The sequence below is a fragment of the Narcine bancroftii genome, chromosome 1, assembly GCF_036971445.1.
Source record: "Narcine bancroftii isolate sNarBan1 chromosome 1, sNarBan1.hap1, whole genome shotgun sequence".
NCBI lineage: Eukaryota > Metazoa > Chordata > Chondrichthyes > Torpediniformes > Narcinidae > Narcine > Narcine bancroftii.
The window spans coordinates 409,106,986-409,120,320 of NC_091469.1; the positions used below are offsets into that span (position 1 = coordinate 409,106,986).

At 38.3% G+C, this 13,335-nt stretch overlaps 1 protein-coding gene across 1 annotated transcript in view; it reads left to right on the plus strand.

Annotated features, from left to right (window-relative positions):
- The first annotated feature begins 9,576 nt into the window (after positions 1-9,576).
- The window catches only part of gpnmb (glycoprotein (transmembrane) nmb), a 47,327-nt gene continuing 43,568 nt past the window's right edge, over positions 9,577-13,335 (plus strand). Inside the window, exon 1 of the mRNA XM_069916058.1 lies at positions 9,577-9,763. Within this exon, the coding sequence (XP_069772159.1) occupies positions 9,688-9,763 (76 nt within the window). The 5' untranslated portion in view covers positions 9,577-9,687. The remainder of the gene's footprint in view (positions 9,764-13,335) is intronic.

The following is a 13,335-nucleotide window of genomic DNA, read 5'->3' on the forward strand; positions in this document are numbered from 1 at the left end:
TTAGCTTTAGGATTTTTATTAAGAGCTCTAATCCAATTTACAAAATGAGTCCAAAACCAAAATTACCTAAAACCTCAAATAAAAAATCCTGTTCCCATTTTTTTCTGCATCCATTGCAACCATAACACTTTTTCTTTTGTGCTAAAAAGTGAATTATACTTAATAACCTTGCGATATTTTCAGAAGTTTGTCTAATTTTTAACAAAACCCATTTGATCCATATTTATTAATTCAGGAAGACAATCATTAATTCTATTTGCTAATACCTTTGCCACAATTTTATAATCAACTTTTTTAACAATGAAATACGTCTATATGAAGCTAGTTTTAATGGGTCTTTACCTTTTATTAGGAATAACCGTAATTATCACAGTGGAAAAAGTTTCTGGAAGAATATGCAATCTAAAAGCTTGTTCTATTACCTGCATAAATAAAGGAATTATTAAATCTTTAAATTCTTCATAAAATTCAACTGGGAGACTTACTATTTTGCAAACAATTAAGTGCTTCATAAACTTGATCAGTAAAAGGTCAATCCAAATATTCTTTATCTATATCTCAGTTAATCTAGGTAATGGCATTTGTGACAAATAATTATCTATAATAGTTTCATCCTTTTAATGATCCTGATGTATATAATTTTTCATAAAATTCCCCAAAAGTTTCATTTATTTCTTGTGGTTTAAATGTTACTTTTACTATTATCTCGTATTCATGAATCATTCTCGAAGTCTGTTCTGCTTTTAATTGCCAAGCTAAAACTTTGAGATCTTTCTCCTAATTCATAATATTTCTGTTTAGATCTTAAAATCATTTTTTCTGTTCTATAAGTCAACATTGTATTATATTGTAAATTCTTATTAATTAGCCCATGTTTATCCTCTGACGGTGATTTTTGAATATCTTTTTCCAATACTGTTATTTCTCTTTATAATTTATCTATATCTTTCATACAGTCCTTTTTAATTGTTGAAGTAAAACTTATAATCTCTCCTCGCAAATAAGCTTTTAATTTGTCCCAAATAATAAACTTATCCTCTATTGAATGTAAATTTTTATCACAAAATAATTCAACATGTTGTCTTACAAAAGCACAAAAATCTTCCCTTTTTAATAACAAAGAACTTAATCTCCATCTATATACTGACTGCGTTTTTCAGTAAATTCCAATTCCATCAACAATGGAGAATGATCAGATATTATTCTTGCTTTATAATCAATATTCAAAACTCTTGATTGATTTTGAGCCAAAATTAAAATAAATCAATTCTAGAGTATGTGTCAAATCTGTTAGAATAAAAAGAATAACCTCTATCTCTAGGATGTTTCCTTCTCCATATATCAATTACATTTAAATACTTAATTAAATATAACATGGCTTTAGCTGCCTTAGATTTAACTATTGTTCTTGATAATCTATCTAATAAAGGATCCAAACATTAAAATCACCTCCTACCAAAATATTTTCACAAACATCTGCCAGATTCAAAAAAGTATCTTGTATAAATTTTTCATCATCTAAATTCAGTGAATATATATTTAATAAAGTCCATTCCTCTGAAAATATCTACCCGCTGGATCCGTAGTCACAATCTGAACTTTGATTGGTAAATTTTTCTTAAATACAATTGCCACTCCCCTATGTTTAGAATTAAATAAGGAAAAAATCTATTTGATCTACCCAATCTCTTTTCAGCTTTAGGAGTTCTTTTTCAGTTAGATGAGTCTCTTGTAAAAAAGCAATATCCACTCTCAATTTCTTAATATAAGACTGTAGTGACTACTTCGGAAGAGCTACTAAATCAACACTCATACACAGGGTTAGTCAAAGACTGTTTATTTGAGTTTTCCATGCTTCTTTTATATCCCTCCCACCCTGGGTCATTGGGTGGTGACATCACTATGTGCTTGCCACCTATCCGTGGGGCTGGTGGGCTTAACGTAAACATGGTGGGAGCCCAGTGCCGTCCAGAAGGAGGCATATCAATCCAATGTGCTGTTACTTGGCATGCAGCATGGTTCATGATACCATGCTGTGCGCCCACTTGGCCCTCTAAATAGCCGCTACAATACAAAATTTTATTTCTTTTTATTGTCCCATTAATCTCATTAATATTAAAACTCATAATCTTAATTGCTTTATTCATTTTCCCTATTTATAAAATCCCTTTTCAACACTCCCATCCAGGAAGAATTTCCACAAAATTATTTGGTCCTGAATGCCATCATCTGCAATCCAAAAACATTAAAATACTTCAGATTGAATACAAACAGGGATTTTCAAAAACATTCCTGGTTAACTGTACTAATGAGGGTATGGCTCCCTGCAACCACTGATCTATAAGTCAACTTAAGTTTAGACACAGAGAAAGCCTTTGACAGGGTAGAATGGAATTATTTATTCAAAGTATTACAGAGATTCAACCTACCAGAGAAATATATTAATTGGATTAAAGCATTATATAAGGGTCCAATGGCGAAGATAACAGTATTTTAAACCAATTTAAATTAAGCAGGTCAACTAGGCAGGGATGTCCACTATCTCCCTCACTGTTCACTTTAGCAATAGAACCATTGTCAGAACTGATAAGAACAGAAAATAAAATAAAAGGGATAAAAATAAAGGGAATATAAAATCAGTCTATTTGCAAATGACATCATAGTATACTTAACAAACCAGAATTATCAATAAAAGAATTACATAAGAAATTGAAGGAATATGGAGAATATTGGGGTACAAGATCAACGCAAATAAAAGTGAAGTGATGCCAATGCATAATGCGGATTTCACAAAATTTAAAAAAGAATCACCATTTAAATGGCAAACACAAGCAATCCGATACCTAGGTGTTAGACTAGAAAATAATCTAGGCCAGCTATACAAATTAAATTATCAGCCATTAATGAAGAAACTACAAGATGACTTAGAACATTGGAAAGATTTACCACTAACACTGATCAAAAGGGTAAATTGCATTAAAATGAATATCTTCCCAAGGATACAATACCTATTTCAATTGTTACCAATTCCCTTAACAGAGAAATTCTTCAATGAGCTAAAGAAAATAATAAGGAAATTCTTATGGAAAGGGGAGAAACTGAGGATAGCGCTAGATAAATTAACAGAATGGTACAAACAAGGTGGTTTGCAGCTACCAAACTTTAAGAATTATTATAGAGTAGCACAATTAAGATATCTATCAGATTTTTATCGAACAAGGGAAAAACCAGATTGGACCAGGATAGAGCTAGATAAAATAAGGGAGAAGGTACCAGAACGTATACTTTATAAGTGGGATAAAAAACTGATGCAATATAGAAGTTCACCAGTACTGCACCATCTGCTCAACATTTGGAAGAAGATTCACGTAGAAAGGAAAAAAAAACAAATTACCAACTACCAAAATTATTATTGACGCAAAATCAACTAATCCCTTTCACAATAGATAACCTTTCCTTTAGAGCAGGGGTGTCAAACTCAAATTCACGGAGGGCCAAAATTTAAAACTTGGACTAAGTCGAGGGCCGAACTAAATATTTATTGAAAATTTTCAACAACATCTGCATGTTTTCTCTTCTTTCAACATATGTAATGTTAAACTTTAGAATATAACTTTAGGAGGATAATGTTACAGGTCAGGAGTAGGTAGCTCAAGTTCACCCTTTGCTTGACCTGAGGGAAACATATTTGGTCCCTGTGGAGATGTAGTCAGCATTCACAGGCTGTGTCCATTTTGGCCTGCATCAGGACTCAGCATTTCCTGCTCACTCCTCAGGCTCTAGGCCTCTATTCACCCTCGACCCACCATCCCTCTACCTGGCCAGTCCTTTACCCAACCTCTACTCACCCCTCACTCCACCCGCTCTGCCTCTACCCACCCCATCCTATACACGTCCCTCTACTGCCTCTCCCCTCAACCTGTTCCTCCCTCTACCCGTCTCTCACCCTCTAATCACCCCTCCCCTACTCGCCCTGCCCCTCCCCTTTTACCTCTTCCCTATCCACCCCTCCTTCTACTCATCCCTCCCTCTAACTGCCCCTCGCATCACCATAACTTCCCCTGCCCTTTACTCCTCACCTACACCCTCTGCCCACCCCTGCTTACCCACCCACTCAGGCCCAGCGCGCTGCCGATCAGCCTTTGCGGACAGCCACCATCTCTCTCTTCACGTGCAGGGCCGAACCAGCCGTCCCTGGGGTCCGCGCGGGTGCAAGTGCTGAAGGTCGTGGCGACCGGGAGAAGTGCGCTCGCGCTGTGGAAGGGCTGTCCGGTGTCAGTCGCGCAGGGCTTGCGCTGCCCGGGGGCCGTGCGCAGCCTGCCATGCCCGTTGCGCCGACAGGAAATCACAGGCGCTCGCCCATCCGCCGCACCACTCGACAGGTGGGAGAAGTGACTGGTTGTGCGGGGAGCCTTCCAACTGGCTTGCCGGCTGATGACATCGACAGACTTCTCGTGTTACAATTTCTCGTGTTACAATGGGGAAGGATGTGCAATGAAGGGGGAGGATGGTGGGGGTGACATTACCAAAAAACAGCATCGGCTCTCGCTGAAGGGCGGGCCACCTCTAATACATTTTTGAAATGATCTTGCGGGCCAAATATAATTATATCACGGGCCAAATTTGGCCCTCGGGCCAGAGTTTGACATGTGTGCTTTAGAGAATGGGAGAGCAAAGGGATCAAAAGAATAGAAAATTGTTTTATGGGAAATAATTTATTATCATTTGAACAAATGAAGTACGGATATGGAATAACTCACGGTACAATGCTTGCATAACACCAACTGAAAACCTACTTAAAGGACAAACTGGGAAGCACACTGAGATTACCAGAAGGAAGCAGATTTGAATATGTGATTACAGACACAATGATAATTATAAGATTTATAACAAACATGTACATCAACCTGCAAGATAAATAAAATGATGAAATAAGCTGTAAGCCCAAACAAAAGTAGGAACAAGATCTAAACATAAAGATAAAAAATGAAATATGGGAAAAGCTATGCTCCGGAACTATGAGAAATACAATAAACACGAGGTTATGCATGATACAATATAATTGGTTACACAGGCTAAACACCACGCCCCAAAAATTAAATAAATGGGACACAACAGTATCAGATAGATGTTTTCGCTGTAAGAAGGAAATGGGAACAACAGTACATGCAATTTGGGCAAGTGAGAAAATGGAAAAGTTTTGGGAAGATCTAAATCAGGTATTAAATAAAATCACAAAAAGCAACATACCAAAAAATCCAGAGATCTTTCTTCTAAGTAATATAAGAAGTAAAGAATTAGGCCTCAAACTGGAAGAAGCACAAAAAAGATTTATTATGATAGCCTTAGCTGTTGCAAAAAAATGTATAATGTCAACCTGGAAATCAGAAGAGAGCCTGAGAGTACATCAATGGTACATAGAAATGAATAAATGTATTCCATTGGAAAAAATAACATATAATTTAAAAAATAAAGTCACATTATTTGAACAAATTTGGGAACTGTACATGGAACACAACAGAGAGGGCCAACCGCAGACCTCCACCTCCTAAAATGATAGAATGAGAAGAAGACGAAATGAACGGACCCAGTGTATAAAAGTAGATGACACAATTTTCTTGTTTATTTTCATTGTGTGATGACATTGTTTAAAGGGTTTATTGTATTGAATATGTTGAATGTTTAATGGGTTTGGAGGGGGGTGGGAAGGAGGGAAGGAATGGAGGGGGAAAAGGGGAGAAAATGACACTGTATATTCAGGAGGGAAGTGTGTGTGTATTTTGGTTAATATGGTTCATAGTGTGAAAAATAAAAAAATAATTTAAAAAAACTCAACTTTAATGTAGTGCGCACCTTACCTGTGACTCCTCCAGTGATGTCCACAGTAGCGCCCTGGCATGATGCTATGTCAGAGGCTTAGACCACAAGGCAGAGAGAAACAAATGTGGTGTTCATCGATATTTGATACTGTTCTGAGCTGGGCATCTGGTCACTGATGACACTGAATCATTTAAATGAGCCAATGTTAAGGTGTGCACTAATGGGTGGCTGGAGTCCAACCTTGGTTGACAGGTGATGCGATCTCCAAATAAGTTTCAGATAGGGAGAGCACATGACCCTCTGCAATCCACAATGTTTCAGACAGGCAGGAGGCCACATGTTCCTCCACAATCCACTTATAACACTGATCAGGTACATCTTGTGATCTAATGTCATCCATTCTATCTACCAAGGGAGTTCACTGTCATCATCCAAGTCAAGTTACCTATATTTATCGTCATACCAAACTCGCTCAGTAAAAACGAGATAACATTTCTCCAGAAACTCAGAGCATATGTACATAAATATAAGTTAGAATAGAAGTTAAACACATTAAAATATTAAGACATATACAGCAACAGTCCATGGTACCCTATCCACAAATGTTCTGGGAATTCAGGAGTCTGATTGCTTGGGGGAAAAAAACTGTTGCTCAATCTAGATCTAAGGGCCTGAGTGCCATGGTACCTCCTACCAGATGGCAGAAGGGAGAACAGTTTACGTGAGGGGTGTGGAGAATCCTTCACAGTGTTTATTGCCTTTCACCTGCATCAAGTGTTGTAGATGTCATAGAAACATAGAAGATAGGAGCAAGAGTAGGTCATTCGACCCTTTGAGCCTGCTCCACCATTCAATGAGATCATGGCTGATCTTAAAGTTCAGTACCCCATCCCCGCCTTCTCTCCGTAACCTTTAATACCCTTATACTGAAGAAATATATCTAATTCCCTCTTAAATATATTTAATGAACCTGCCTCTACTGCCCTCTGTGGCAATGAATTCCACAGATTCACCACCTCTGGGTAAAGAAATTCCTCCTCATCTCGGTCCTAAATGGTTTGCCTATTATCCTCAAACCATGGCCCCGGGTTCTGGATTTTCCCATCATTGGAAACATCCCATCTGCATCCACTCTGTCCAGTCCTGCCAGAATTTTATATGTCTCTATGAGATCCCCTCTCAATCTTCTAAACTCCAGCGAGTACAATCCCAATTTGCGCAATCTTTCCTCATAAGTCATTCCTGCCATTCCAGGTATCAGCCTGGTGAATCGCCTCTGCACTCCCTCCATTGCAAGAACATCCTTCCTTAGATCAGGTGACCCAAACTGCACACAATACTTCAGGTGTGGTCTTACCAAGGCCCTGTACAGCTGCAGTAAGGTATCCTTGTTCCTATACTCAAACCCTCTTGATATGAAGGCCAACATACCATTTGCCTTTTTAACCACCTGCTGTACCTGCATGCTCGCCTTTAGAGACTGGTGTACAAGTACCCCTAGGTCTCTCTGCACTTCCCCATCTCTTAATCTATTGCCATTCAAATAGTAATCTGCCCTCCAGTCTGTATTACCAAAGTGGATAACCTCACATTTATCCACATTGTAGTGCATTTGCCATGTATCTGCCCAGTCCCTCAATTTATCCAAATCACACTGGAGCTTCCTGAACCCCTCTTCCGTGCACACAACCCCTCCTAGCTTAGTGTCATCTGCAAATTTGGAGATATTACATCCAATCCCCTCATCCAGATCATTAATGTAAATTGTGAACAGCTGTGGTCCACATGACCGAGCACATGCTCTGTTCTTGCTGCTACCATTAGGAAAGAGGTATAGGAAGTCTTTAGGAAGTGGTAGGAAACTGGAGCATCCAGATCCGTTAGCTTCAGCACTAGTGGAAAAGGATCCTTATTTGTTTTATGCATACCCCTCATAATTTCAGACCCCTTCATTAAGACTCCTGTAAGGCTTCTCTGGTCCAAAGAAAGCAGCCCTTTCTCACACAGTTGTATGGAAAACATGCAAACTCAGCACTGACAGCACCCAAGGTCAGGATTGAACCCAATCAACAGAGAGGTGAGGCAGTAGTTTGACCAGCTGTGCCACTATCCCAAAATTCAATTTTTCAGTATTAGTTTACATATCATTAAATTAACCTCCAGCATCAAATAATTAATTTTGTATGGCATAAACAAAATTATTGAAAAACTGATCATCTGAGAGGGATTATTTCTTCACGAGGATTCCATCAAGTAATGACTCACGCATTTTTGCAGGCCTCATCAGGCAATCAAATATATCTTTGTTCAGAAAATCAGAGTGTAAAACTCAATAAAATACTCTTGTTAATATTCCATTTTTGTTTTGCAATTTCCAATGTTTTTGTTTCCCAACACAGAGAAAAGCAACTATTTGAAATCTTTGCATGTGTTGAAATGTTAGCTAGTATTTAATTGCAAAAATCTTTATCTAATGTTAAAGTGACCATACAATTACAGTTTTCTTTTCATTTTCCCTTTGGATTTCTGTTTGAGAGAAATGAGAATTTTCCAACGAGCTCAATAGAATGCAAATGAGACAATAAAGGGGGTGCATAAGTATAGAATTTAATGGATGAGAGTAAAATTAGGATGAAACTAGGGTGTCATAAAATGGAGAGGGTGCAGAAATGATGGATGCTTATGGCCATGTTTACAACTTGAATGGATATGTTCTACAACTGGTCACCCAATCTGCTTTTATTTTCTCCTGTGCAGAGAAGACTGCAGAGCGCAGCAAATTCAGTATACAAAATTAGAGGAAATTCACATAAATTGCTGTTTCACCTCAAAAAAAGTGTTTGGGGTGGTGGATGGTGGTAAGGGAAAGGGTAAAAGGACAGGCATATCATCTCCTGCTCTGAGACAGGAATTTGCTGTCAGAAAGAGAGTGAGTATTGGTGGAGTTGGAAGAGCAAATCAGGGTATCCACAAGAGAAAGGTTTCTCTGGAATATTGGAAGAAGTGAGGATGGGGGAAGGGTTGTAGATAGTAGTAGCATTACATTGGAGATTGGATTTGGTGAGTGCATCCAGTAGAATCCCACAATGTCAGTAGGCAATCCTTCATCCATCTATTTATTCTTTTTATAGAACCTATTCCAAACACGTGGTCTCAATGTCACATTTGGGGAAATGACTACTGATTACATAGGTTTAATTCCTTTATCTAGTAAAATACAGGCGCATCAAACTAAATTTTAAAATGTTATCGCCAAGGAAATATAGTACGATTTCAACTGGATCCGTGAGTACATGAGCCACCTGTAATGTTACTGAAAGGGGTTTCAGTGTCACTGCTCATTTCCATGAACACGTCAAATCCAATTTGAATCATCTGGATTCAAATTATCTGGATAAAATCCCTTTCCAAGTGAGGCAACAGCAAACTTAACCTGTGAGTTTCCTTACCCCTGTTTGACAAATGCCTCACTCCACAGTAGAGACCGTTAATCGTCTTTAGTTCAACAAACTTCTCAAACTAAATTGAAAGCCCGTTCTCAATCGTTTTCTTTAAAGAAGAACTCTTCTGTGCAGCTTTTCGAGATTCGCTTTTTGCCCTGATCCCATTGATCCTGGGAGTAAATCATAAACCATGCGCAGAATGATTCAGCCCCATCAAATGCATGTGATTTGCCGACAACTGTCCGCAGTTTCAAAAAAAATAAGGTAGTCAAGTGTTTTTTATTGAACTCATCACATGATTAGGAAGGACTGGTTGAGGATTGGGGCTGCACCAGGAGGGAAACTACAGTGGCTACTGTCAGTGTGCAAGTCGGTATCTCCACGGAGGCTCCAGTCAAGTCCAGACCCTGGAGTTCGAGTCATCATGAAGGGCCACGTCTTCTTCATTCTGTTCGGAACCATCTTCCTGGTCGCCGTCCTCAAAACAACGACCGGCAAGCGTAAGTTTTATCTCTTAATCCTGTCAGAACGTAATTCAAAGTCCTGTGTAGTAATAAACCTCGTTTTATGTTTCAGGACTAAATCATACGTGTTTTGCCTTGTAGTTGCATTGTTCCTTTTGATCCGAAATAGTACTGGTGGGTCTCAGACAGGATGCGGTGCTGAAGAGTTTGAAGTTGGGTGGTGGTGAAGGGGTTGGGTGCAAGATAGTGCTTTTCAGTCTAGTCTTGTGCTAGAGCACATGATCGACTTGTCTTCAACTTCATCTGGAATAGAGTACCTTAAGTGCAGGCAGAGCTGCTCTGTCCTTCAGGTTCATGACCTGAATTTAAGCACAGATGCAAAGCGATAGCTAATAACTACCTGTGCACAAAAATTCTGCAAGCTCTCTGCGAATTCAGATGTCACCCGCATTCTAATGCTGTCAATAGAAGGTCAAGCAAATCGTGGGTCAAACAAGCAGACTGAGCGGCCAACCTGAAGAACTTGTCACAACAAGAAAACGAAAGCCTTAATTCTAATTAATATTTTAATAATTTTCCAGGAAGTGAAAGAAAATTGATACATAATCATTGACTTAAGGGGAATTCTGAACAAAAATGAATGACTTTGACAATTTGCTTCATTTAACGAATGTATTGTTATGGAATAGAGAGAATGATATTTCGTCATAAAATTATTTTGCAGTAAATAAATAAAAACAATTATACTTCATTCACAAGACTTACATTTTTTTGAATATGTTATTTTAGTTTTCACAGACTTACAAAATCCAACAAACAAAGCAATCTTTCCAGCATTAATATACACACGCATGAAGTTCATTTATCCCATCCCTCCTCAGCAAATACATTCAAATAACTTATCTCAATCCCAATTATCATGAGGCGCATGACCCCTATTGAAACCTGAAATGGAGAGAAGTAACAATGGCTAAGCCACTAGAAAAAAAAAACTAAAAAGAAAAGAACTCAACAGAATAAGGGAGCCAAAGACCAGAAAAGGCATGTAGTCCGTGCCAAGTCCCATTTCTGTATTCACACCTCTGCCTTATCCCTCTTTAAAAGGGGGGAATCAATCTATCTGAGTACCAACTCAAGTAGGGTTGCCATACTCCAACAAATGTGTCTGCAGTTTGTATGTGATTTTCTCCAGGGACTGCAACTTTGCATTTCTATATTCTATCGTGTGGTATTTAGCTGGGATTCGGACTTCCATGAAACTACTATACACTTCCGCCAAGGTGACCTTCACAGACAAAATTTGGAATTTAATCAATCTAAACTGCACTTCTCTAATATTCCCCAAGAGGACCGACTCTGGATCCTGTGGAAAATCCATTTTGATAATTTTTTTGAGAATGTCCCCTAGATCTTCTCAAAAAGGTCTCACCTTTGAATACAATGAGGTGGAGTGGACAAACGTTTCCACCTCCATACCACACCTGAAACACATTTCTGAACTCTCAGACTTTGATTTGTGAGTTTCTGAAGTGTAAGGTACAAATGGTGCAAAAAAATTATACTGCACCATCTCACTGTCCAGATAAAGGTCTTGTCACGACTCCTCATTGGTTGTTGTGCCCAAGTTTGACTCCCATCTCACCCTCGACCTGTGTAAGCCTGGCTTCAGGCCCTCACTTTGGAATATATAATACATATTAGAAATAAATTTACATACATTCCCCTTTTGAATTAGAACCTCCATGTCACTATATTCAGGGAGGGTCATGGCTGGTCCCAATTTTTCCCTTAAGAAAGTTTTTATTTGCAGATAGCAGAAGAATGTTCTGTTGGGCAAATTGTATTTATTTCTCAACTGCTCAAATGACATAAGCGCCCCCTTTTGTAACAACCTTCGATATACCCGATCCCTTTCTGGCACCAGGTGTCCAGGATTTTATTACTCAGAGTAAAGGGAGTTAAATTATTCTGAGTCAGAGCCGTTTTAGGGGATACCCCCACCTTTGAGAGTAATTTTACATCCCCATCTTTGAGAGTAATTTTGCATCCCATTTATAAATAAATTCTTCAACCTTCTCTTCACCTACTGAATGTAGCCCAATCTGCGCCCACACTGCCCCCCTCCCAAATGGACTTTTATCATGAAAAAAGTGTATAGAAGTTGAAATTGTAAATCTTCAGTGACAATTTATCAATCAGTACATTTTCAAACATTGGTCATTTGAACAAATGTCAAGTTATACAGATAAACAGTTGTGGCAGCCAGTACAGGTGGATAAAAACTGCACCATAATCTCAGATTGGCCTCTCAGTGTTAGCAGCATGCATAGTATTCCAATCATCGACATTAACATAATTATTCACTTCTGATTTAGACAAGGATTTGAGGAACAAGTTTAATTATCAACATTTACCATCTACCGTTTTGCCCTTTTATGCTGCAGTTGGTTCCTTCTTTTCAGAGATTGCAATGCCAAAATATTATTTTTACCTTTTCACCTAGAAATGGTGCTAAATTAGCATTTTGGAAGAATCAGGGCAAAAGTCTTATGCTGATACGCTTAATTGATTTGTTTTGCCTCTCTCAACAACCGTATAACAATATCCACCTTCTATTTTGCTTTTTTAAATTAAATAATCATCTGGTACAATGTCATTTTTAACCATTGAAGCAAGGGTTGCATACTAGGTTGAATCATTCATTGGTGCTATACCCTGGTGGTCAACTTCAAGCATATTGGCAGCTTTGTTCATGTATAGAACTGCAAAGTGGCAGACCTCTGCCCACTGCCACTTTATAGAATCACACTGCAAGGAATGGGGCCTTTGACCCAATTTATCTATACTGACCATGTTAGCATTCTGGTCTTGTCCCATTCACCTCCATATACCCTTTTAAGTCTTTCCAAATGCATATATCTGTCCAAATATCTTTTGAATGTTGTAATTGTATTTGTTTCTGCATCTCCACTATCAGCTCTCTCCAGATATGAAGTGAAAAAGTTTTCCCTCAGGCCCCGCTTAAAATTCTCAAAATGATACTGATATAAGAAGGATCCTCATTGTTAGAGAACAGCTTCCATTTGGCTCCACTGCAGGCATTCATCAACATCACATGAGTTGGTGTAACAACAAGACTAGTAGAAATATTGGAATTTCTGAAATGAGTCAGACTGTAGATTGGGTGACATCACGTTAATTTGCAATACTTAAAATTAATTGGCATAATACAACTACCAATGGAGCTCAAGTTTTTAATAACTGGCCTTGTTACATTGCCATCTGTTAATATCCTGTGAATGTTCAGTCAACTGAGAGTCACATGAATATGATTACTGCAATTTTCCACTCTTGACTGGACAGCACCAAATGATCTTTAATTCTATCTTCTTAAAAAAAATCATTGTTACTTTAGGATATTTTCTATATTTTCTAAACAGTCATCACAGCTTTGACAAAGTTCTCGTAGAACTTGAACTTTGTTCCCACTCTCCTCCGCAAATTTATGCTTTTCTATACATTATGGGTAGAGCGCTGCTGCAAATATCCAAGTGGGATAAGTAAAATGTTGGGATGATGAAAGGGATTGCTCAGAGCAGAGGAAAAGC